General features: G+C 59.7%; 1 protein-coding gene across 1 annotated transcript in view; it reads right to left on the reverse strand.

Moving 5' to 3' along the window:
* Positions 1-460: 460 nt before the first annotated feature.
* HS6ST1 (heparan sulfate 6-O-sulfotransferase 1) overlaps positions 461-23,649 on the reverse strand; it is a 28,754-nt gene continuing 5,565 nt past the window's right edge. Inside the window, exon 2 of the mRNA XM_004589328.3 lies at positions 461-2,764. Within this exon, the coding sequence (XP_004589385.2) occupies positions 2,056-2,764 (709 nt within the window). The 3' untranslated portion in view covers positions 461-2,055. The remainder of the gene's footprint in view (positions 2,765-23,649) is intronic.

Genomic DNA, 23,649 nt, shown 5'->3' on the forward strand with positions numbered 1-23,649 from the left:
GGAATCCACCATGGGGGGAGGGCTAGGGGAGGGGTGGAGGGAATCCCAGTGCCTATAAAACTGTGTCACATAATACAATGTAATTAATAAATAAATTTTTAAAAAAGAAAAGAAAAAAGAGGGTAATGTTAACATTATCATCTCCAGAGATAACTAAGAGCCCAGTTCTTTTAGCCTCTAGAGATCAAAGTGTGTGTGGGGGGGGGCAGGGAAAGAGGCCACTGAGGACGACCTGAGGACGATCAGCACCTGTCCCTCCCTCACTGGTGTCACCTCCCTATACGGTGGAAGACTGGCTCAGGGGCGACGGAGACAGCTGTCCTCCCGCTCGGACCCCCCAGGCGTGTTACTGCCCTCTGCCAGGCCCCCACCACCCACCGGCCAGCTGGGCCCCCACACACCACAGCACACCAGCGCGCCTTTTCAGGTTTATTTCATCTGCTAACATTCATTCTCGATCTAGACTGAAAAAACAAAAACTGGAGGATTATAACTCGCCTCGCCATCATCGATTTTTTTGTATGAATGACCCAAAGATTTCTTCTCATCACTTTTTTCTTTCTTTTTTTTTTTTTTAATAAGAAGCTATAAATAAATAAAGCTTTAAACGCTCCCGGGGTTTGGGTGAGAAGCGTTCCAGTTGCCAAAAAGTTCACAGACTTCATTGCTCCAGACAGCTCTTTCTCCCTCCCCCGGCTTCTCCCTGCAGGAGGGGACGTTGGCAGGCCCGGCTCATGTGGCTTTGCCTCTGTCACCTTGGCCCTGGGAAGGTCCTCGGGCTCAGGGTTGGTGTGCCAGCCTGTGGCGTTCTTGGAGATGCTGCAGGCGGACGCACCTAGCCACTGGCCAAGACCCTGGGCAGGACAGAAGTTTCGGTGAGTTGGAATAGCGGGGCGTGAGTGAAAACATATCCTGCCAAGTACAAAACGGTTCTTGCATGTATGGCCTGTGTGAGGGGGTGCTCTCAGCTAGCAGGGCCTGTGTGGAGCCAGGCCTGTGTGAAACCCCGGGGCTCCCCAGAACACATCCCACCCTCCCTGGAGAGCAGGGGCACCCCATGTTAAAGACTCTGACCACCGTTTTAAAGGAGCCACTCTGGGTACTTGCCTGGGGGCCAACTGCCCAGCTGTGGGTTCTACAGTGCCACGTGGGCAGGGAGGAAAGCATTCTAGAACCCCCTTGCTCCCACACTCTGCCGTAAGAGCCAAGTCACCCAACTCCTCCATGGTTCCCTCCTGTCTTCAGGTGAAGCCAGGGGCATGGAGGGGGACTCCATCCAACTTCGGGGTCAGGTACATGCACTTTTTCCCCAGGGCTCCACCCAGCGGGGGAGATGCTGGCCTGGACTAGAGCGCACTGGACGGGTGCTTACAACGGATATACAACATGGCTTGTAGTAGGGCCAGGGGCCAGCCCGTGGGGCTGCTGGGGGCGGCCACCTGCTAACAAACCCCAGGGGAACAGAAGGAAGAATGGGGCAGGGGTGATCCCAGCCTCTCCCTCAACCCCTCTGTCCCCTAACTCCTGACCTGGTACACCCCACACGATTACTCCCCAAAGGCCTGCTGGTGGGGTGCACTCAGGGGTGGCATCTCTGGCCACAGCATTCCCTGCCTGCCCGGGTCAGGGGGACACTACGGTGGGGGGGAGGGGAGGAGAAGTCCAGGAGGTCTGTTTTTGTCTAGTTTCTTTTGAAGGTGGCTGAAGGGGGTGGTGTTTCCCAGGCTATGGGAGCCCTGAGGTCCCCAGAGGGCAGGGGCGGTGCTGGTTGGGATGGAAGTGAACAGGAACAAGTGTGTGCATAGTTGCTGGGAGACTGGCTCCGGGCCTTAGCACCTCCACCTCCAACCAGACAGCGGGGGACCACTGGCCAGAGAATCCCTGTCTGGTCCAGCCCCAGCAGGAATTCCTTTTCCTAGCACTTCCCTCTGGGTCCCTAGCCTGGAGCCAGCCACGAAGCCCCCTGTGGCTGGGTCCCCAGGCTGTGTGCGCACATGCGTCAGTCAGTCCCTTCCTGCAAGGTGGAGGGCGCCCTGACCCCCGCTGCCGCCACTACTACCACTTCTCGATGATGTGGCTCATGTAGTCTTCGGTGGGCACGCGGCCCGGCTCATCGGCGTCATCCCGTGGCACTGCCTCCTTGGTCCGGTGCAGCAGCCGCTCCTCGCGGCTCTTGAGGCGCTGTTCGCGGCGCTCCAACTGCCGCTTGTACTGGTAGCGCTGCTGGAAGAGGTCCTTGGCGTAGTCGTAGAGCTGCATGTCCAGGTCGTTGAGCTCTTCAATGCGCCGGATCGTGTCCTCGTCCACCTCCACGCCCCCCGCGCGCGTGCTGTTGTACTGCATGAAGGGCCGGATGAACTTGAGGTTGAACGTCCGCTCGAACAGGTACTGCGTCTTGCGTTGGAACTCGGTCAGGCCGAAGAAGGCCATGCCGCGCAGGTTCTTCTTGGCGCTGTCCAGGAGCAGCTGTGCGCGCTTGCCCTCGGGGATGAAGGACAGGTTGTAGCAGCCCACCAGGCTCAGATCGGCCAGCATGCGCACCTGCCGGTTGTTGGCCAGGTTGTATGGGCAGTCCATGAACTCCTGCAGCGTGCAGCCCGACCAGTCTGTGCCTTCGTAGCAGGGCGGCAGTTCCTCGGGTGTGGGCGTGCGTCCGTCGCACATGTGCAGCGACGTCTTCCACGTGGCCCCACGCTGCACGTGGCGCCACTCGCTCAGGTAGCGTGACACGGGGTCTCGCAGCAATGTGATGTAGTAGAACTTCCTGCGGGGCACAAGGGAAGAGAGAAGGTTACAGGGTGTGTGTGCAGGTCAGGCCAGGGTCCCACATCTATCGTGCCTCGAGCTCTGGACAGAAGGTCATTTTTTCAGTTGGACACCCACACAGTGGCCTGAGCGCAAGTGGCCACACCTGCCACATGCAGCTCCGGGAGGATGGGGGCTCCCCAACTTCGACCTGCTGGGGGGACAGCCTTGGAGCTGCAGCTCTTGGGGGCTCTCTTCACCCCAAGCCATAATTTTACCAGGAATCCTCTCTCGCTGAGCAAGGGGTTGCCCAGGAAGGGCTGGCCTCGTCCTCCTCCCATCCCTCCTGGGGGACTCCCCTGGCATATGGTGAGGCGGCTCCACATCTACCCCTTCCCCACCTTGCTAAGCTTCAGCTACAACACTGTTCATCTGCCGCCCTCCTGTTGGCCTGGGGTGAAGACCCCTTGGCTACCCCGCCCCCAGGAGGTACCTCTTGGTGTCTGCTGGCACCTGCACATCTCCCAAGATAAGGAGATCCCAGGGCTGGGTAGACTGCCTACTCAGGGCAGAGGTGGCATGGTTCAGGGGTCAGCATTGTGGCACAGAGCATTAAGTTGCTACCTGTATCCATATGGGCACCAGTTTAAGTCCCAGCTGCTCCACTTCTGCTCAAGCTCTTTGCTAATGTGCCTGAGGTGCTGGGGCCCCTGCACCATGTGGGAGACTCAGAAGGTCCTGGCTCCTGACTTGGCCCCGGCCCAGCCCCAGCTGTTGGAGTCCTTTGGGGAGTGAACCAGTGGATGGAAGACCTCTCTTTCAAATGACTAAGTCTTGGGGGGAAAAAAAGGACGGGGGGAGGGCGGCGGGGGAGAAGAGTGGCAGGATAACACTAGAGGCCAGCCCAGACAACGGGAACAGAGCCTGGAAACCAAAGGGTGGCAGTGTGGCAGCTCCTTCCACAGGGGACATGTAGGAGCTAGCTGATGACTCCGGAAACACACTGCAAGGGAGCGTTGACTACCAAGGAAGAAACGGGCAGCTGTTACCCACCTGGGGCTCTTCAGGCCTCTGCCCCCAAGGTGCCTGGGACCCACACCCCCTTGGAAGCCATCTGGGGCCTTGCTGTCAGTGCCCAGGGCCAGTCTGAAGGGGGAACAGGGCTGCTTTCTGTAAAGCTTGGGGCAGCATGTGTCCTCTGGCATCCCTGAGCCCCCTGCATCTGTGGATGGCCAGCAGCTCCTGGCACACAAAGTCCCCTGGGGACAATGACACATCACTCACAGTGTGGCGGGTCCCACCAGGAGCCACATCTCCCCAGCACCAGCTGCTTTCCTTCCAAAAGCCACTGCAGCTCCCGATACTGCACTCTGCCCCTGGGATGTAGCCCCACAACCCGGGATCCCCATTAGCACCTGGCCTCGCTAAAGCAGGTGGGACACCCCGTACTACTCCATGCCTGATGCGATACAGGGACGGACACTGCTGGAAGCCTGTCTGGGGACCTGGGCGGTTGCAGACAGGGTCACGGGGGGATACGCCCCGTTACCAGATGATGTGAGGAACTTCTATGTTCTGCCTGCACTTGGAGGATCCTTGCTTAATGAGGCGTGCTTTTGGCCATCCCCAGGGGTTCAGGTGACTTGCCCCAAATGCCCTGCCACAGCCTGATCCTGAACAGGGAAGGACCACTGGTTTCCCAGTGCTGAGACTCTGAGACACAGTGGGAGACAGCAGAGTGGGGTCCTGCTTGGCTCCTCCCACACCCATGTACCTGCACCCTGTGCTCCTGCCTGGCTCACTGCACTGTCACCCACAAGTTCTGGGCACCCCTCCACCCCCACCCCGCTCTTTTGGCCTTGCCACATGCCCACAAGGTCATCTCTGCTGGCCTCCAGCCTGAGCTAATGCAAACCCTCTGCCCCACCAGACAGTGATGGCTGGCATGCTAACCCGGGCTGCCAAACCACAGTTCTGGCATACGTGTGTGGGGTCACTTGCAGCTGCTCCCTCAGAACCCCAGGACAGAACAGGGCAGGTGGTTGGAAAGCCCTCCCTGCTAGCGGGACACCTTCAGTCCCCCTGCAGATTTCCAGCTGCACCCAAAGACTTTCTGCTTCCAATCTAGTACTTCTTCCAGCTGTCCAGGAGAGGGGTGTGGGAAGGGGGCAGGGGGTGATGTGGATTGGAGGGAGGACTTACCCCTGTCTGACTGGCTTAGAAGGGAACTTTGAGAGCTGTGCTTCTGGAGAAAGGCCCTGCCAGTGAGGCAGGTGGCTGCCTGGGATGAGGGGAGGAACACAGCCATGTGCCCACTGTCCGGTCTGCAGGTGGGTCTACACTGCGACCATACAGACCAGCAATTCCTGCCCAGGCTCAGCTGACCCCACCCTGCCCTAGCAGTCTCTGCTGCCCCATATCTGAGGGCTCCAGTCCTGGTCTCTTGGGATAGGGCCTGATTCTGTGTCCACTGGTGGGACCTGGGTAGACTCTGAGGCTCCCTCCCAGCTCTGGTTGTTGTGGATTATTTAAGGATTGAGCCAAGAAAAAAGTGTGCTGCTGCAGGAATGGGGGAGGAGCGCCCCCATGTGGCCCTGTGGAGAGCAGCGGGTGGCTAGACCCAAGGGCAGGGCCTCCAGGACGGTGGCCAGGGCTGGCAGCTGGCCCAGGGCTGCTGCGGCTTCTCCCTGCGGGGTGGCAAACAAAGATGGGTGGAGAGGGGAGTTGAACCTCTTCACTTCCTGTACTTAACTGACGCCTTGGGGTCTGCAAACACTGCGCTGTGTCTGTTCACGGGAAGGCGGGCAGCTGGGGGAGGTGAGCGTGTCCATGCCGTGGGGCCCTCTGCACCTGTAGGGGTCGGGTCAGCCAGGCACCTGCCACAGCACTCCCATCCTGGTCCCTCTGCCTAGTCTGCCCTCTGTGGTGTGTCCCTGAAGATGGCCGTGCTATGGTTGGCAGCCAGCGTGCAGGGCTGCCCTACTTAGGGCAAACAGTAAGTGAAAGCTGTCCCCTCAGCACACTACTCTTTCTAGGGAGCCCCAGGAGCTGACTGAGGCCTCCTACGTGGCTCTAAGCACCGGAATGGTGGTGGTGGTGGGGTGCCGGGGACCCAGGTTCGCCTATAGCTGCTGGGTGCCCAGGAAGGGCCTTGCTGCACCTGCTCTGTTCAGAACAGCTCCCACCACATCCAGGGCTGTGGATTCTGTTCTCGGACATGGCTGTGGTAGAGACAAGGCCAGGAAGACAGGGAACCTGCTTGTGAGGCCAGCAGCCTAGGATGGACCATCAGTCACAGCGGCCTGGACCGTGTGGGCGCCTCCGGCAGGCCCACACACCTGTTTCTGCTTTCCATCAACCTGTTCATTCCCTCCTACCCTCAATACTGTCCATCCTATGCTGTCCCTGTGCTCACTGCATCCACAGCCAGACCGCCAGCTGTCACTCTACCCTGTCTGTTCAGAGTGCAGGCCCAGGGCAGGGCGTGGTGCAAGGATCAGCCCCTTCTCCAGACCTGGCGCGTCATTCTGGAGGTGCGCAGGGGTGGCTCCAGACCCAGGGACATGGGAATAATCTGCACACTCCCAGGTGGCCCCAGGCTCATGTATTCTGTCCCCATCCAGCAGAAAGTGGACCATCCTTTGCACTGACACCTGCAATGCGCACATAGCAGGTGTCCACCTAGTGTCCCGAGTACTGCCTTCCTGGGGTTTTTCTGGAAAGAGGGTGAGAGAAACAAGTGAACATGGAGTGCTCGCACCTAACTCACCGAGACAGAAATGGCTCATGCATCAGCAATGAAATGTGGGACTGAACCCAGGAGAGAAAAGGAGACAGCAGAATGACTGTTGGAATAGGACCCAGCCTTCCTATGGCCATGCCCCATGCCAGGAGCCCGTGGAGCAATGTCTTCAAGATGCAGTGGAGATGACCAACTAGCTCTCATGCCCAACCCAACCTGGCAAACCAACTGAAGGTGGAGGGGGAGAGTAGAACCTTTTTCAGGCAAATGCTTGGCAAGTCCGTCACCTGCGAATTCTGTTTGAGGAAGATGCTGGAAAACGTATCTGGTTTGGTAGAAAACAACGAGAAAGCAGCGGACAGGAACCCCAGATCCAAGGGAGACCCCAGATGTCGGGACCCTGGGTACAGAACCCCAGATCCAAGGGAGACCCCAGATGTCGGGACCCTGGGTATAGGATCATTTGTTGCAGGAAAAAGGGCATGGACCGTCACCTCACTTAACAGTACTGTAGGGATGTGGCAGCTTTTAGAATTGTTTGGACAAAATAAAGTCCATGAATGCAGAAAATCAAGCAAATGAAAAGCCATGATCAACTCCAGGAAAAACCAAGTTACAGGCAAAAGGAAAAGGTCGCATACCACCAGGCTCAGAGTCAAGCTGGAGTTCTGCAGACAACTGTATTGTCAACAATGGCTACCGACTAAAAACTTGGCCTTTCACATTACAGGGAGGATGGGCTGGATGAGGGGAAGGACGCATGAAACTCTTGATTTTCATCTTCCAAAGCAGCGAGTACAGAGGCAATGTTTACATCAGTAAGCCAGGAAACGCTATCAGTTATTTATAAATACGGAGGTAAATACCCAAAGAATATTGAAAACTACAGCAAATGGTTTGGGAAGTTGGAAAGGAAAAGCAAATATTAAGTTTTTTTGTCACTGAGTTGCGTTGAAAAATTAAAAGCAGAAGCAAGTCGATGAGTACACTGGCCAGAGGTGCATGAAAGGATGCTGAAGCAATGGCGTGAGGCGAACAGTGGGCCACATCCAGCTGAGGATGGGAGGGCAGCAAGACGGGAGTGTGATGCCCTGACAACCGTAAGGGGACGTGTGGAGGGGACAGTGTCACATGGGGTGTGTGCACATTCACGGTGTATGTTACGACAGGTAAAGGACAGCTCCTCACTGCAAGAAGTTGACAGGGTGCCTAAGATGCACAAGCCAGAGCGGATCAACACTTCACCGGGAGTGAGGCTTGCTGTCCAGGCAGTTCTCGGCAGTGAACAAAACCCAGGAAAGCGTCTGCCAGGGTTCCACCTGCACAGGCTGCAGGATGATGAGTTTGTGTCACAGCCTTGGTGGGCTCTGAGAACGGCCCCTGGTTATGACCATGTCCTCACTGCTAGGGTGGGCGGCAGGTGTGCAGGTGGTTACTGTTATGGCTCATTTCTGCAGGGGCCTGGGGGGGGGGTCCCCAACACTTCACAACTGAGCACCTGCAGGACACAAGCCTTCCCCAAGCTGCCCACTGCTCCTGCCTCTCCCCTCTTCACCCTCCTACCTGGCTGCAGTGAGCAGGTGGCTGGGAAGGGCAGCCAGTTTCCAGGACTGCCTGACGCCTGTGGTTTGGTAACTAACAGTGCATTAATGATCCTGACCGCTCTGTGGTCTCCCTAGAAGGGAACCACAGCCCCTGCTGAGCCCAAGCATCCAGCCGGTGGATGGCTTCACTGCCCAGGAGATTCTGGGGTTGCCAAGCAGGATGGCTCCAATCAAATGGGCTCTCCTTCACTGCTGCCTACTCAGTAGCAGGGGCCAGGACCCCGCGAGGGGACCTTGGCTGGGAAATGATGCTTTCTAAGGGGACAGGCGTACGGCACCTCTGGTGAGGCCGGTGTTAATGGCATGCTGGCCCACAGCACGCTGGTAACAATGGCACTTAGCGTGTGACCCCACAGGACTCAGCACTGTCCCTGAGCGGGTCACAGAGGAAGCCCTTCCTCTGAAGTCTTCCCCACACCTTCTGCTCAGGGACCCCCCATGAACGGGTCTGTTTGTGGTAGCAGGGGCCTATGGGGCACCTCTTGAAATGCAATCGCCACTGCAGCTGTGGGTACAAGTGTCCAGAGTGAAAAATTCCCATGGCTTTCAAAGCTCTGCCCCCTCACTGCTCAAGACTTCTCGGAGCTTTGCTTTGGCGTCTCCTGCCACTGACGTAGAGGTTTCTTCTTCCCGAGTCTGATGAATGGGGACAATGGCAGGTCACTGTTTGGGGACATCAGCTTGTGCCCACACTGCACATCCAAGGGGTCGCTTGCATTTCCCAATCAGGCTGCTGCAGCCAGCACGCGGAGGAAGTGCCCTCTGCAGACAGAAGAGGGAACCTCAGATGCCAACTGCTTGGTTTCCTACTGTCCGGGGGAAGCAAGTTTGAAACACCCAGTATCTGCTTCCTTCAGCTTTCTCCGCATCGAGAGACCCAAGTCCTGCCCCCAGCCCGATCCGGCCAAGCACCCCAAAGCCCTGTGGCCATGTGTCAGGCACACTGCCTTCCTCAGGCTTGCCTTGCCCGTGCCCTAGGCCCGGCCAGGGGTGTACCATCCACAAGGCTCCGTCTGACCAGACCCTGAGACCCAAGCAGCCAGTGCCTGCACAGCCATGTCTTGTGTGTCAGTCGTGACAGTGGGGCTGATGGTCACAGGATCTGATGTCACGCCCTGCCCCAGGGACGGGCTCCAGGGCCAGGGGTCACCCTCTGTCCCTGCAGACTGTGTTCTCACAGGGCTTTGTGCTCTCCCTGCCCCCCACACCCTGGGGACAATGACAACACCATCAAAGTTGGATCCAGCCACGCTCTAGGGGGTCCCCGGGAGCCAGAGGAGGACACTCCCCTTTAGGATGAGGTCAGGTGTACTGGGAGGAGCTTAAGTCCAGGTGAACCTGCTTCCCACGCCCTTTTGGGGTTGTGGCCCGGGTCTTACACACAAAGGAAACCGTATCATTTGGAGGAGAGAGTGCCCCAGTCAGCCTGGCTCCTTAGCAACAAGATCGAAGCTGAATTTGGCTCCAAGTCCCCCCAGGAAGTGGCAGCTGGAGTGGCTCCGGGCGCACAGCTCGCCAGATCCACGAGGGCCAAAGCTGGCTGGGAGAGACGGAGGAGGGGAAGAGTGGGAAGACAGTGCAAGCATGGAGGATGCCTGGGTCACTGCTGATGGCTTTCCCGCTGGGCTCAGGCCCACCCTGCCTGCTGTGCTCCCTGCACCCACCCTGGCAGCACCCGCGGGAGAAGCCCCACTCGCCAAGTGCTGAGCCAGCAGGCTAGGGCAGCCCGTGCCAGATGCAGCAGCAGCTTCGAGCAGGCTGCGCTAAGGCCGCTCCCCCTGGCCACGTCTGTGCGACAGCAGGGTCCTCCTGTCTGCTAACTCCATCTGTGTCCAGCCAGGGGTTCCATGCTAATGGGGGTCAGGTGCCATGTGGGCCCGGACTCTCTGGGTTCTGTGCAGTCTGGGGAGCTGCCGACAGGGAGCCCTCAGCAGTGACCTGAGGTCCCAGTTAGAGATGGGGTAACAGCACTAGAGAGGGTGACCAGCTGACCCCAGGCAAGCTGCCTCACCCTGGGCTCCTCCCTGCACCCCCTTACCCCCTGCCAGGGGGCGGGCTGGGTTGGACACAGCACCCCTTGCAGGAAGGGAACTTGGGTGGGACTTGCTGATCTCCAGGTGAGCAGATAATTTTCAAAGGGCAAAGCAGCACCCCTTGGCCCCCCCTCCCCTGCCAGGCTTTAGGAAGGTGAGGCCGAGGAAGGCCCCGGAAGAGGAAGCAGCCCAGGAGGTCATTTGTGGCCAGGGGCAGCCATGTGACTAATTTTGGACACCAGAATTTACATAGAAACACTGTCCCTTGCCCTGTTCTCTTCTGGCCACCGGGGATGTGGGTGTGACTGTGGAGTGCAGGCAGTCTTGGGCCACGTGGCAGAAGCCCCGGCTTTCTGAGGCTGGGGGCAGCAAGAGAACATGGGTCCCCCGTGTTTTCCTGCAGCTGCACCACACAGGCTGGGCTCCTAGTCAGACAGAGGGTCAGAAACTGCTGTTATTGTGACCCTTGGATCTGATACATCAATCAAGGGTATGGGCACCCAGGACTGGGACCCGGTGGGCTGCCATGTTGGGGGGCCTGGGAAGTGTCACCTGCGGTGACAAGCAAACTCACTGACTCCACCAAACCCTTGGTGCTTTACCTGGTCCTGCTGGCCATGCATGGGTACCAGTGGGTTCCACTCTGCAGACGGGGGCATCGAGGCCAGAGTGAAGGCAGAGGACTGTGATCCTGCCAGCCTCAGGGCGGGCCCGGCTGCCTAGCACAAGCATGGTGGTGGTGTTTTAAACTCCAGTGCGGACGAAAGCCACAAGCCATTTCCTCCAAGTCACAGTGACTCGCCAGCCACATGCAGGCTGACAGCTCCGGGGCCTGAGCGTGGCACCTGGAACCTGTGACAGTCCCTGGGCAGCACAGGGCGGGGCCGGGTGCTGGACTTTGGTCTGATCCTGGCGCTGGGCATGCCTCCTCCCTCTGGCCTCCTGGACAGGCGCCCCTGCGTCTCTCCCACCCCTGTGGCCTGGTGGCAGATGGCTGGCGACAGAGCGAGGCTGGCGCCTTGGGGGAAGCTACGATGACAACTTGGCTAGAGTTCTGACAGTGTGTGTGTGTGTCCCCTGCTGGGAGGCCAGATGGCCAAAGACCCAGGGGCAGGGGGAGGGGTGCTGGCTCAGGGCCGCCCTCTGCCCCTTCCTACCCACAGCCCAGAGTCTGGCTCCCAGGCACAGGTGGGGGGTGGAGGAGGAGGAGGAGGAGGGAGGGGGAGGGTTGGGGCAGGAGGAATTGAGGGCAGAAGCCTGCAGCCCCAGCAGCTCCCCACCTGGAGGGCACTGGGCTCCAAGCCAGGTCAGGGAAGGCCCCTGGAGGGGGAGTAGGGACACACTGCTGACTCTATCCTCCCTGTCTTCCAGCTCAGCTCCACCTGCAGTTGGTTCTACCGTCAACAAGACCAGCTGTCAGGCCCGGTGCCATGGCTCGGTGGCTAAGCCCTCACCTTGCAAGCACCAGGATCTCATGTGGGCACCAATTCGTTTCCCGGCTGCTCCACTTCCCATGCAGCTCCCTGCTTGTGGCCTGGGAAAGCAGTTGAAGAAGGCCCAAAGCCTTGGGACCCTGTACTTGTATGGGAGACCCGGAAGAAGTTCCTGGCTCCTGGCTTTGGACTAGCTCAGCTCAGGCTGTTGCGGCCACTTGGGGAATGAATCAGTAGATGGAAGCTCTTTCCTCTCTGTAAATCTGACCTTACAATAAATACAATCTTTTTATTAAAAAAAAAAAAAAAAAAAAAAAGCAACTAGTTGTCCTAGCATTCTGCAGGCACTGCGCCTACTCGGTGCCAGTGGGGAGGGGTCGGGGTTCTCAGCGGCTCCTCCCTCATGATGAGATGGGGCCTGAGGCTCTGCCAATACGGGTATCTAGCCGGTCGCTCTGGGCCCCCTGGGATGGGCCCTGGATGGCCGCAGTCGGCAGCACTCCTGCATGGGGTAGGGTCCAGGCACCCTGAGGGGGTGAAGGGGAGCAAGCCCTCTCCCCGGGGGGTGTCATTGGTGCAGCCCAACAGTTACTGTCCCCATAGGCAGGCCCTCCTTAGCTTCCGTCTCTCCCGAGACCAGTGTCCCCAGATCACTGCCACCTGCCCAGGTGGCATCTCTCCTTCCACTGAGGCCCCTGCTGCTCTATACACCAACTCTCTGTTCCTAGGCAGCACGTGGGGACAGCAGAGCCCAGTTCTTGACTGACTGACCCCTGCTCTGGAAGCCCAGCAGAACACCTCTGGCTCCAGTCCTCTTCACACCTCCTACCCGCCTGTGTGGTAGCTCGATTCACCAGGACACCTGATGCCAGTGGCTTCTGGAAGCAGGGGGTGTGCAGGGCGCACATGGGGCATGGTTCTAGCACAGGGAAGGGGGGCATCCCTGCCCCTTGCACCCAGGGCCGGTCCGCCTGACCTCAGCCTCTGCTATAAAAAGGCTGATCCCCCGTGTCAGGGGAGCCGTGGCCAGGGTCAGAGCTGTCCAACCAGATGTCCGGGGATGGAGAGGCCGTCCTCCCCCACAGTGTCCCTACCAGACTAAAACCCTGACTGAAGGCTCACACTGTCTCCCACCCAGAGCCCGCAGGGGGCACTGTTTCCTCCCAAAACAGTTCGTTGCCTGTGGGGAGGCAGAAGAGGCCGCCGGGAAGTGGGTGAGTTGGCCGAGCGACAGGCAGGACCCCCTCTAACGGAGAACTCCTGCCGCCCACCTCAGCTGACCCAGGTCAGTGTGGAGGGATCCGAGCGGCAGGGGCAGCAGCCTCACTGGGCGCATCCTTGAGGAGAGGAAACGCGCCCTTGGTCTCAAGGACCCACATTGTTATCCAGTGGTGGGAGAAACGGAAATTTCCACCCTTGTTTGAAAACACCCAGCCGGCCTGCCGTGAGAAATAGGCCTTCGGGTGGGGTGAGGTCTCTACCGCCCGGCAGCCCTTAGAGGAAACAACACCGGCTGCTCTGTGCGCCAGGCCTCCTGCCAGCCAAGTTGCGCCTGTACAAGATGGGGAAACTGAGGCACGCTTGGCCTGAGCCCTGCCTCCAGCCTGAGACCCCTTCGCCCTGGGGGTGCAGGCCGTGCCCCCACCTGCCCTCTCCAAGGAGGTGGGGGTTGGGGGCTGTGGGGAGGATGTCAGCGGCAGCGCTGGTCCTGGGGCCCTGTGTGGCCAGGAGTGGGGCTTGGGGGGCCCCCAACTTCCGCACCACCTTTTCCTGCTCCTCCCCAGCTCCTGCCTGCTCTTCCAGGCACCAGGGGGCCTGAGGGCTGCTCACTCACATTCCACACCCCTACCCAGCCTGGCACTCGTTGGCTTCCAGACAGCCGGCGGGCACGAAGATGGCCCTTGCGCTGGAGCACACATACTAGCAGCTGGCAGCACTAGGGTGGGGATTTGTTGCGTGGTGACAGTAGCTTGTCCCTTCTGCCTGCCGTGTGGCCGGGTGGGAAGGTGCACTCCTACTGCTCCCAGGCCCCTGATCTGTCACGGTCTCCCAGGCCTGGGCAGGGCAACATGGAGGCCTGCAAATTGGGTTGGGGTGGTGTCGGCATCAGGCCTTGCCAGGGCGTGCAGCTCAGCCAGCCCAGTGCCAGCTCTGTGGCCGACACTCCGTGTGCCCCTTCCAGCTTGGAGAACGCTCAGGGGCTGCCTCCAGGGGGCAGGTCTGCTAACTCCATGGCAACAGGGAAGGACGGGCCCTCTGGGTGACTGTGCCAGGACCCAGGGGCACGGATGCCACTGCCAGAGGAAGCGGGGGCAGACATACAATATGCAGCAGGAGTCTGGCACCACAGTTTTATAGAATCCAGTGTGGCTCAGAAACCTGACTGATGAGCAGAGACCAAATGGGTACATGATCAAATTGGACCTTCTTGCAGAAGGTGTGGGAGTCAGCGGGGTCTTTTGGCCTATCCCCAGGGCCGCTGTCCTCCAGCTGGTGGCTGGCTCCACACCGCTCATCAACGCCTTTGGGCAAGAGCCCAAAGAAATGGCACCAGGCTCTCTCCCTGGTGGTCACACCCATCCCCTCGGGCACACACCCAGTGGAGGCCACGAGGTGGCTACATGCTTGCCCAGACAGCTCATTGTGGAGAGAAGCTAGTCCGTGCCCCAGTTAGCCACGGCGCCCCACTTTCTACCGTCCGGTGGCCTTGTTGATCTGGCTGTGCTTCTAGCTGACACGCCGGGCAAGTTGTCACCTGAATGGGGATAATGGCTTTTCCCCGAGCCAGGGTGGGAGCCTGGCAGGCATCTTCCCGCCTTAGTCCTACAACCGTTGCAGCCGTCAGACGGCCTCTGCAGCCACAGCTTCCCTGACACCAGCTGTGTCCGACTTCCCAGGTTTTAATAGGTACCCGAGGGCATTTTGTTGGGGGCACTCTTGTCAGCACAGGTCTTCTGCATGCCCAGCACTGCGGCACAGAGCAGAGCAGCCAGCGTGGCTGAGACAGGTCCTTCAAGGATGCCTCTACCATCTGCTTCTTCCAGCAGCATGCCCGGCTCAGGAGGAGGGGCCCGGGGAAGGAGAGGAAATGGAGGGGAGGGACTTACCTGTGAGCACCAACCACAGGTCAGAGGCACCAGGAGACCATGCGAGAGAAAGGAGAGAGAAGCTGTCAGCCAGACAGCTCACAGAAAAAAACCAGGAACAGTCCCCGCAATCTCAGAAAGTAAAACCGAAGTGTTAACTCCACATTTCTGCAGATTGCTGAACACCTGCAGGTCAGTTTCCAACTTCTGCTAAAAAGCACACGCATGCACGCGTGCGCACACACACACGGCTGTGTGTAGCCCTCTGCCTGCAGACACAAGCGTATGGAGTGTGAGCGAGAACACATGCGCCCAAGCAGGTGCACAACAGCCACACGTCAGCACTTGGCGAACCCAGCAGCGAAGAGGCTTCACTCCGCTTCGACTGTCTGCAGTGTGACCTTTCCCAGATTAAACAGTGCGTGTGCGTGGGGGGGGAGGGGATCCCCACAATGAAAATGCCCAGCTCTTTCTACCAACATTTTAAAAGGATCAGGCTGTCCAGTCTGATGCAAGCTCTTCTTGATATCTATCAGTCAAGGGGCTGACGAGTCTCTGACTAAAATCTCCAGGTTCCAACCTACAGTAAGGCTATCCGGACATACAAGGATCCTCCCCTCAAACCTCAGGTCTGAATGCCATCCTACGTTCATGATGAAGCTCTCCGTAAAGCAGGAAGAGAGGAGGGCTCCCCTTCCCAGACCCAGCGCATGGAGGGTCTCCAAAGAGAGGAAGCTGCATTCCCCCCATGAGAGGACTGGATGATGGCCACGCCAAGATGAGACACAAGAAGGGGTACCACTGTCTAGCACAGCCTCCTCTTTTGGTCCTGGCGCCAGGGACAGCGTCTGCTCATGTTTCTGCCACTGTGCTGGCTTCCACAGACTGTGGTTTGCCTGGCTTGGAGGGGGCAGGGCAGTGGCGCTGGGCCTCCAGGGATGGTGGCTGAGCTCAGCAGGTACGTCAGCCTGGGCGACTGGCTTCCGAGCAAGCGGGGCTCCAGGGAGAAAAGCCCTGGCTGCAACACCCGGAGCCACGGGGGGGTGCTGAGGCCCTGCCTGGGGCCAGGTGTGCCTCTGGGGAGTCGCAGAACAGGCCGTGTGCCCTCGCCTGGCACGGCAGGGTGGCGCCAGCACTGCTGTCTCCATTGGAGGCAGGCCCCGTCACAGGACAGGTGTTAGCAGGTGTAGGAAATCAGCTCGTTCAGCCAGCCCTGGGGGGCCCTCCCACTGGGTGTACACTCACTCCCCCCCCCCCTTTGGCAGCCCCCCACCCCTTCCTTCCTCCCCCTCTGCCAAGGCTGCGGGTGGGGGGGGGGGGGACGGTCTGGGCCTTGAACAGTCTGGGCCACTACTCCGCATGCTGTCAGAGGAGTGCTGGGAAACGAAGTACCCTGCAGGGAACTGCACCCCAGGTCTGAGGTGCTCAGTGGGCTGCAGGTCAGAATACACGGCCCAGGCGGGGGCCAGCTGTGACTCACCAGGCACGTGGGGGAGGGTTGCCATCAGCTGACGGGCTCCCATTGCGACGGGCAGTTTGACTCACCCTGGAGGTGACAGGGAGGGCAGCCTCGGGTGGAGGTGGGGCCGGGGCCGGGCTCTCACCTGGCCTTGCCAGCTGCAGCCCAGCCAACACCTGCTGGATTGTTGCTCAAGGACCAGGGGGTGAGCAGGTGTGCAAGTCAGATGCAGAAGCTGACCTGGCACCCATCTCTGGCCTTGGGTGTGGTACACGGTACAGTCCCCTCTTACTCCCTGACCAGCCTGGTCTGTGGGGGGCAGAATGAGGCCTGCGATGATGCTGACCAACCAACCAGCTCACAGTAAAGCCAACTGGTCAGGGACTCCACAAAACCAGGAGTGAAGTGATTCACGGCGGCCACCAAGCAGTAGGGTCCCCCATGGGCACAGCACAGGGCAGATCAGGGTGGCTGCTTCCTGTCCTCCCAGCTCCCAACAGAGGGGACCTCCCTGAGGCTGAGGAAGAGCAGCTGTAGCTACCTTGGGTCCCCAGGGACCCCAAGGGCCCAGGAGTGCACCTTCTCTGCTTCCTCGGTTACTTGCCTTGGGCCGAGCAGGATTGAATCAGCCAGCCTGGGAGGTAGGAGGCTGAGTGAGAAGTGGGGGACTGCTATATCAGCAGGACCCCCCCGGGGGGGGTCCCCAGATTGCACACTACCCAGGCAGAGCCGAACATCATCATCACGAGGCGTGGCTGTCACACCTGCCCCTGCACCCACACCTCTGTGTGCAGCTGTGTGTGTGTCTGCAGGATACCACCAGTGTGGGGACCACCCAGCTGCTGCAAGGGTCCAGCTCGCTGCCCCCAGCCATGCAAGGAGGGGAGCTGGGACTCCCTGAACGTGGCTGTGACTGTCCCTTGGCCTCCTGCTTGTAACTCATCTCTTCAGCCAAAGCTGAAAGAGCGGGGTAAGAAGAGCAAGGTGGGAGGGCGGTCTGAGATCGGAGCATCCCCCTTCCCCTGCCCTGTCCAGCTCCCTCAAGTGACTGGCCATCACAGAGCCCTCCTCCCAGCTCCCAGAATGGAGGAGGCTCAGGCCCGCCTCACCCTTCGCCTTTTACCTAGACTGAAGCTTGGTTTCTACTTTTCCAAGGAGGAGCATTTACTATGTCCTGGGCATGGGGACTCTTTGTAGTCCAAATCTCAGGGCTCTGACAGCCCCCCCCCACATCCCACTGAGCATGGCTTTTCCCTCCAGGGGCCACAGGGTTCTGGGCCATCCTTCCCATCCCCCAGGCTGTTCCTGTAGTGATAACAGCTCTTCCGTGAAAACCCATTTCCTCTAATAGCTGGGCCCCTTCTTCAGGCTCCACGGGAGGAGTGGCCTGGCCACCAAGTGGAAAATTGCTCAGCTCTTCAAGGGGATGGGTGGGAAGGAATTCCAAATGGGAGGAAACAGCCCAAAGTGCCAACCACTCGTAAGGAGAAAAAGGGATTCTTGCTGCAGCTTGCTTTTTGAGTCACCGTGGGCCCTGCAGCTGGGGCTGCTGTGGGGGGGTGTGTGTATGTGAACAGCCCCAGGGGCTCCCCAAGTGTGTATGCGTGGGTGTGCGCATGTGTGTTGGTCATGCTCTGGGCTCCCCTAGGAGTGTTATGTGTGTGGTGTATTTGTGTGTGGGTGCATCTGTCTGTATGGCATGCATGTGTGTGTGCGCCCTGTGCAGCCCCAGGAGCATCTTGTCCTTACAGAAACCTCTGTGCAAGCATCCGGTCTGAGGCTGACCCAGCTCAGCAGCAGGGGACGGCTAGGCACAGTGGCAACCGCAGCCACGTGGCCCATTCCTCCCCTGGGGCTGGTAAAAGGTCAGGGCCACCCCGCCAGCCTGTGCTTCCCCTGGTGTCCCAGCACCTGCTAGGTCCTCTGCTGCTGCAAGTCAGGACCCAGTCAGAAGGCGTTGCTTTGAATTCATAAAGGTGGTTTTGTGCCTCAGCGTCCCCGTCCCACTGCACCTGCAAATGAAGGCAGGTGTTGTCAGCTGGGCCCGTGCTTCCAGCTGGTGCTGCCACCTTGGAGGGCCCTGAGAGCTGGGCAAGGGGAGGAGGCATGGTCTCTGGTCCCATAATGTGCCCCAGGCCACGGACGTTGGCACTGGCAGCTTGCAAGGGCCAGGCTGGGCTGGGTCTGCCATCAAGGCTGTGTGTGTGTGCACGCACGCCTCTCTCCATATGCACATGCAGGCCTGTGTATGTGTATGGTCACATGTATTATGCATGCCTGCACCTGTGCAGCCTCTTCCATGAAGCTTCTGGCTAAGAACACCCCGTGTCCCACACTCCTACATCCCCCTATGGCTCCTCGAGGCATGGGTGGTGGGTGCAGGTCCCTCTCAGCCTCCCCTAACACCTTGCTCCCCCTCTGTATCCCCACCCAGGCTGCCTTTCCTGTCACCTCCTTGGCAGCAAGCAGCACCTGAGAGTTGCCCTCCTACTTCCTAAATGTCCCAAGGTAGCCACTGGCCACATCCCCTGTGACAGCAGCTCCTGAGGGGGCCTCCTGTGTGTGGGACACAGGCCCAGCCTCCCAGCCTCCAGCTTTGGCTCTCAGCGACCTACTGTGCACAAGCCCTCCCTGGGCTCCCAGCCCCCACTACTCCGGAGGCCATTGTGCCTGTGTCCCTGAAGCACTCACGGTCTGATTCTCCGATCCCTGGAAGCCAGGCCCACAGGTGGAATGAGTCCAAGGAGCTGGCTCACTTTACCTTATGGAAGGGGGCTGGGATACTGGTGAGCACCTGTTGCTCCCCGAGCCCAGGAGGCGGGGCCCAGTTCACCCCACGGCGCAAGCACACACAGGCTCCGTCACAGTGCCCTAGCTCACTGCTCAGAGTTCAGTGTTTGTGCAAGGGTGGGGGGGAAGGATGAGGGTGGGCTCCCCAGCCACCTGGGGGACCAGACAGGACTGTGGTGTCCACGCCAGGCAGCTCCAGGTCTGTGGTGGACATGCTGGTGTCACGAGTGCACACTGACTCACCCTGCTGACCGCACAGCAGCTGCCAGGCAGCGCGGGGGGCAAGGTCCAGGTTGCACCTGCTCGGGGAGGGCCTGCCCTGTGTCCTTCTGACCCCAGAGCTTTTTGGTTCACCCTGAGCTGTCTGTCCTCATCTCACTCGGCAAGGGGCAGAAACACAGAATGGCGAACGAGGGCGCACAGGAGTGGGGACCTCACCTGGACGGTGGAAGGAGAGGCCTATAGGAGTAAGACTCGGGGTACCAGCATCCTCTCGCCTGCTGACGCATGGCACGGGCAGCATGGGCTCTGCAGTACCTGGTTCTCCGCGCTGTCCTGCCTCTGTCCAGGACAAATGCCAAGAGCCCCAAAGGTCACATTCACATACACACACACACGCGCACCAGCAGCTACCAGGTCCCGCCTACCTTCTAGGTGAGTTACTTGAGAGTGGAAACAAGAGGCAGACAGAACTTACTACGATCCACTGGTTTACTTCCTAAATGCCTGCAGTGGCCGGGGCCAGGCAAAGCTACAACCAGGAGCCCAGCACTCACTCCAGGTCTTCTGCAAGACATAGGGAACCGAGGACTCAAGCCGTCATTAGGGGCCTCCCAGGGCGCCGGCACCAGGCAGCTGGACTTGAACTCGTGTGCTCTCATAGGGGACCTGGGTGTCCCCACTGGTGGCTTAACCCCTAAGACTGCTCCGTCTGTTAAGGAGGACATCAGGTGGAGGCCTAAAAAGAAGCGACTGAGGTTCCCTCTGGAGCCGCTGCTGCTCCGGGTGACTAGCTAGGGAGTTCGTCATTGCTTACAGTGAGGTCCTGGCTTAAAGGCCGCCGCGATGGCTAATTTTAGGTGTTAGCTAGAGGGAGGAAGGCAGACAGGTGTTACAAGCGGTACGTCTGGCGGCGGGGAGTGGTTGATTCCCAAAGAGCTGGGAGTCCCTGAGCGTGGTCAGCACGGTGGGTGAGAGGGCCTGGCAGGGACCCAGGGGTGGAGAAAAGGGAGTTTGCTATCCTTGCTGGAGCTGGAATCCCCATCCCCGCACGCCCTGGGAGGTCCAGGCTCCAGAGTGTTGTGCCAGCCAGCAGCACCCTAGGCTCTCCCTGACTCAGGTTACACCAACAGCTCCCCGGGCTCTCAGGATGCTGGATGTGGTCTGAGCTGTGCTCTGGGATTTCTTGGTCCTGTGGTGCTGGCCACAGGTGTCTGCTCCTGTGTCTTATGCATCTGTTGGGGCAAAGCAAGAGTTCCATAGGATAGAGATCAGTTTGCAGATGGGAAGGTGCTGGAGTCTCCTCTAAGCCCTTTGATTCTTGGGCTCTGTGTCCTCCATTACCTGCCCTGTTCCATATCCCAACTGAATCTGACAGTCCTGCCTGCTAACCCTCTTGTCCTGGAAAAGAGAATCCAACGCTCCTCCCCGAGCGCTTGCCTGAGCGAGGCCAGTCCAGACCTGCTGGCTCACCTGGCTGCAGAGGTGGGACAGGAAGGGAGAGAAGAGCCAGCAGCCCCCACCTTCTGCCTGGTGCCCCAGCGGCTGCTGCGGGACAAGCGGATGTGCCTCTCTCCAGCGTCCGGGTGACGCCAGAAGCTCCAAATGGGGCAGCAGCTGCTCTACCTCCCCTCCCCCCAGCTCCACCTGCCCCTGTTCCTCCAGGGAGCCCACACATCAGACCCGAGAACTCTACTACTTCCGGCCAGGTGCCATGGTTGGCTACACGCCGAGGCTGGGCTGGCGCTGGCTTGGGGACCTCTCCCAGGATCCCCATGCCACCCTGGGCTCCGTGGCAAGTCTGCTTCCCCCCTCCCCATCCCAGGCAGACAGCCTGGTGGGCAAGGAGCAAGAAACCCTTCAACTATGCATCTCTGCAGCTCCCACTAGGGGACAGATACCCCCTGGCCCCCTGTTGGCTGCCCACCTTGCCCCTTCCCCAGGGGGAGCCCTGCTAGCCCCACAGCCGGCTGGGTGACAATCTCTTCTGCTGCAGAGAGGCAGTGATAGATGGCTCCTTCTGTTTGGCCCAAGCCTGTGGGGGTGGGGTGGCAGGCCTGGCCTGGAGCAGACGCTTCCACGAATGAACCCGGGCCAAGCTGGGGGGGTGCCAGGAGCTTGGTCCATGTGGGGGCAGCTGGGCACCAGCCGGAGGCACAGACAGCCAGTGTTGTCCCTGTGATGGGGTGGGGAGAGACTGAGGCATAGCAGGCGGGGGCCAACTACCTGGGGTGGAGTGACACTGACAAAGGCTGTCCCCAGCTCGGAAAGGGGCCCGCGGGGAGGTGGGAGGTGGGGGCTTCCTGTGACTTCAAACAGTATTGAGTGCAGATTCTGGCTGGAATCTCTCTTCCACTCCAGGCCCTGAGGATCCTGGGGAGCGGGCCTGTGGCTGTGAGCTGGCCTCATCTGGCTGCTTGGGCTTGGATGGCCACTGGGGACGTCCTCGGAGGAAGTCCCCGGGGAGTCTACACTGCCAGAAGGACAGCAGGTCAGCCGGCCATCTGTCCACTCACCGAGTCTCCTAGCCCAGGGTTCAGCTGTGGGCAGGCATGAGCCTCCCGTGTATGTAATGGGCCAGACGGCAGGGCTGGTCTGGGGTGGACAGACACTTGGGAGGGAGTGCTGAAGGGCAGGTGAACCAGTCCAAGGGACACAAGCCTTTGGGGGACTATGGCCAGGGAGCTGGGAGTAGTTCACCTGCGAATGAACACAGCCATCAGCCCTGTGAACCTGCCCCAGCCATCTAGCGGGACAGGGTAGGTTAACCCCTGTGTGCCTGGGAAGGCGGGGCGGCCACGTGTAGGCAGGGTTTCTGCTAGCTGCTCCAAGCACAGAGTAGCAGGGCAAGGTGCTAGGTCTAGGCAACCCTGCAGTGTGAGCTGGCAGCTGATGAATTCACCTGCCGGTCGTGCACCAACACGGTGCATCTCAGCAAGGAGGCCAGGGCTGTGCAAGGCGAAGGCAGCAGGCGGCGGAGGGTTAAGCACAGTCAGCCGCAGCTGCCAGCGAGCTGCTCAGATCAGCACTGCGGTGAGGTGAGTTACACAGTAGAGCTTGCCTAGGCACAGGAAGCGGGAGGGGATTGGGAGCTGCCTGGGGGCTGCCGTGAGGGTGAGGGCCTGGGCCTTGCATCTGTCCCCAAGGGGGGCTCCCTTCCTCCTCACAGGAGCAGTCAAGCAGAGCCCTGCCAGCATCAAGGGGCTCTTTCCTTCCTGCCTGCTCTGCACTGCAGCCAGCAGGCCAACACTGAAGCTTTATCAGGACAGGACAGGACAGGCCACAGCCTGGGCTGAGAGGAGGCCCTCAGGGCTGACGCCCAGCACATCCCAGGCTGAACAGGTGACAGGAGCCCACCTGCTGAGTAAGGTTGCTCTGATCCAACCTGCTGGCGCTGGAGGCAGCAAGACCAAGCGCTTGGGTTGGTGCCGTGGCTTACTGGGTTATGCAGCTGTCTGCAATACCAGCATCCCGTGTGGGCTCTGGTTCGAGTGCTGCTTGTTCCACTTCTGACCCAGTTCCCCATTAATAGTCTCGGAAAACCCGCAGAGGATGGCCCAAGTGCTTGGGGCCCTACACCCATAAAGGAGACCAGGAAAAAGCTCCTGGCTCCTGGTTTCAACCCAGTTCAGGCCTGACCAATGTGGTCATCTGGGGAATGAACGAATGGATGGTAGATCTCTGGTTCTCGCTGTAACTCTGCCTTTCAAATAAATAAATATATCCTCCAAAAAAAAAAAAAAGAGAGAGAGAGCACTCTGACCTCCAGGGCTGGGGATCGAGCCCAGGGCCCTCCTGAAGGAAGAAGCCCCGCCCACAGGGCACAGGCACCCCTGGGGTGCCCAGTGTACAGATGCGGAAATCAAGGCATGGATCCTGTGAGAGGCGAGACTGGGAGTCGCTCCGAGCCTGGACTCCGGCCTCCCTGGGACCCCCGGAGGCCTGGGGCAGTTCCCAGCCGCCCCGTCTCTACTCTGCTCACCTGCCCTCCTCACGGCTTGCCCATCCTGCCCTCACGTGACGTGCAGGACAATGTGAGTCCCGCAGAGCCCCGGCCTCCCACTGCTCCATGACGCGGGCAAAGGCAGGCCAAGTGTTCAGGTGGGGATCAGGGCCAGGCTGGACTCAGGGTTCAGGTGCAGGTCCTGAGCTGGCAGCTGGCTTTTCCCAAGGGGGGCAGTCTGGACCCTACCTGGGCCTTCCCTCCTCCTCCTCCTCCAGGGAGAGAAGCCCTGTCCTGGGGGAGATAAAGACTCCTGCCGCTTATCAGGGACCAGCAATGGCGGGTGACCCAGGCCACTGGTCTCCATGACCTCTATAGCTTTGTAAGCGTGTAACTGCTGAGTGCTAATCTCTGCTGAAGGCGATTGTCGATTAGCTCTGACGCGCCCTGGTGGGCCTTCTGAAGATCTTCCATGTAAACATGCGGAGGCAGCCGCAGCTCTGTGGCTCCAGGAGCCTGCATACAGCCAGCCGATGCTGGGCTGCTGGGCTGCCGGGCTGCCAGGAGGGGGCCTCTCACCGACACCCCCAAGCAT

Source organism: Ochotona princeps, chromosome 5, assembly GCF_030435755.1.
Source record: "Ochotona princeps isolate mOchPri1 chromosome 5, mOchPri1.hap1, whole genome shotgun sequence".
Lineage (NCBI taxonomy): Eukaryota > Metazoa > Chordata > Mammalia > Lagomorpha > Ochotonidae > Ochotona > Ochotona princeps.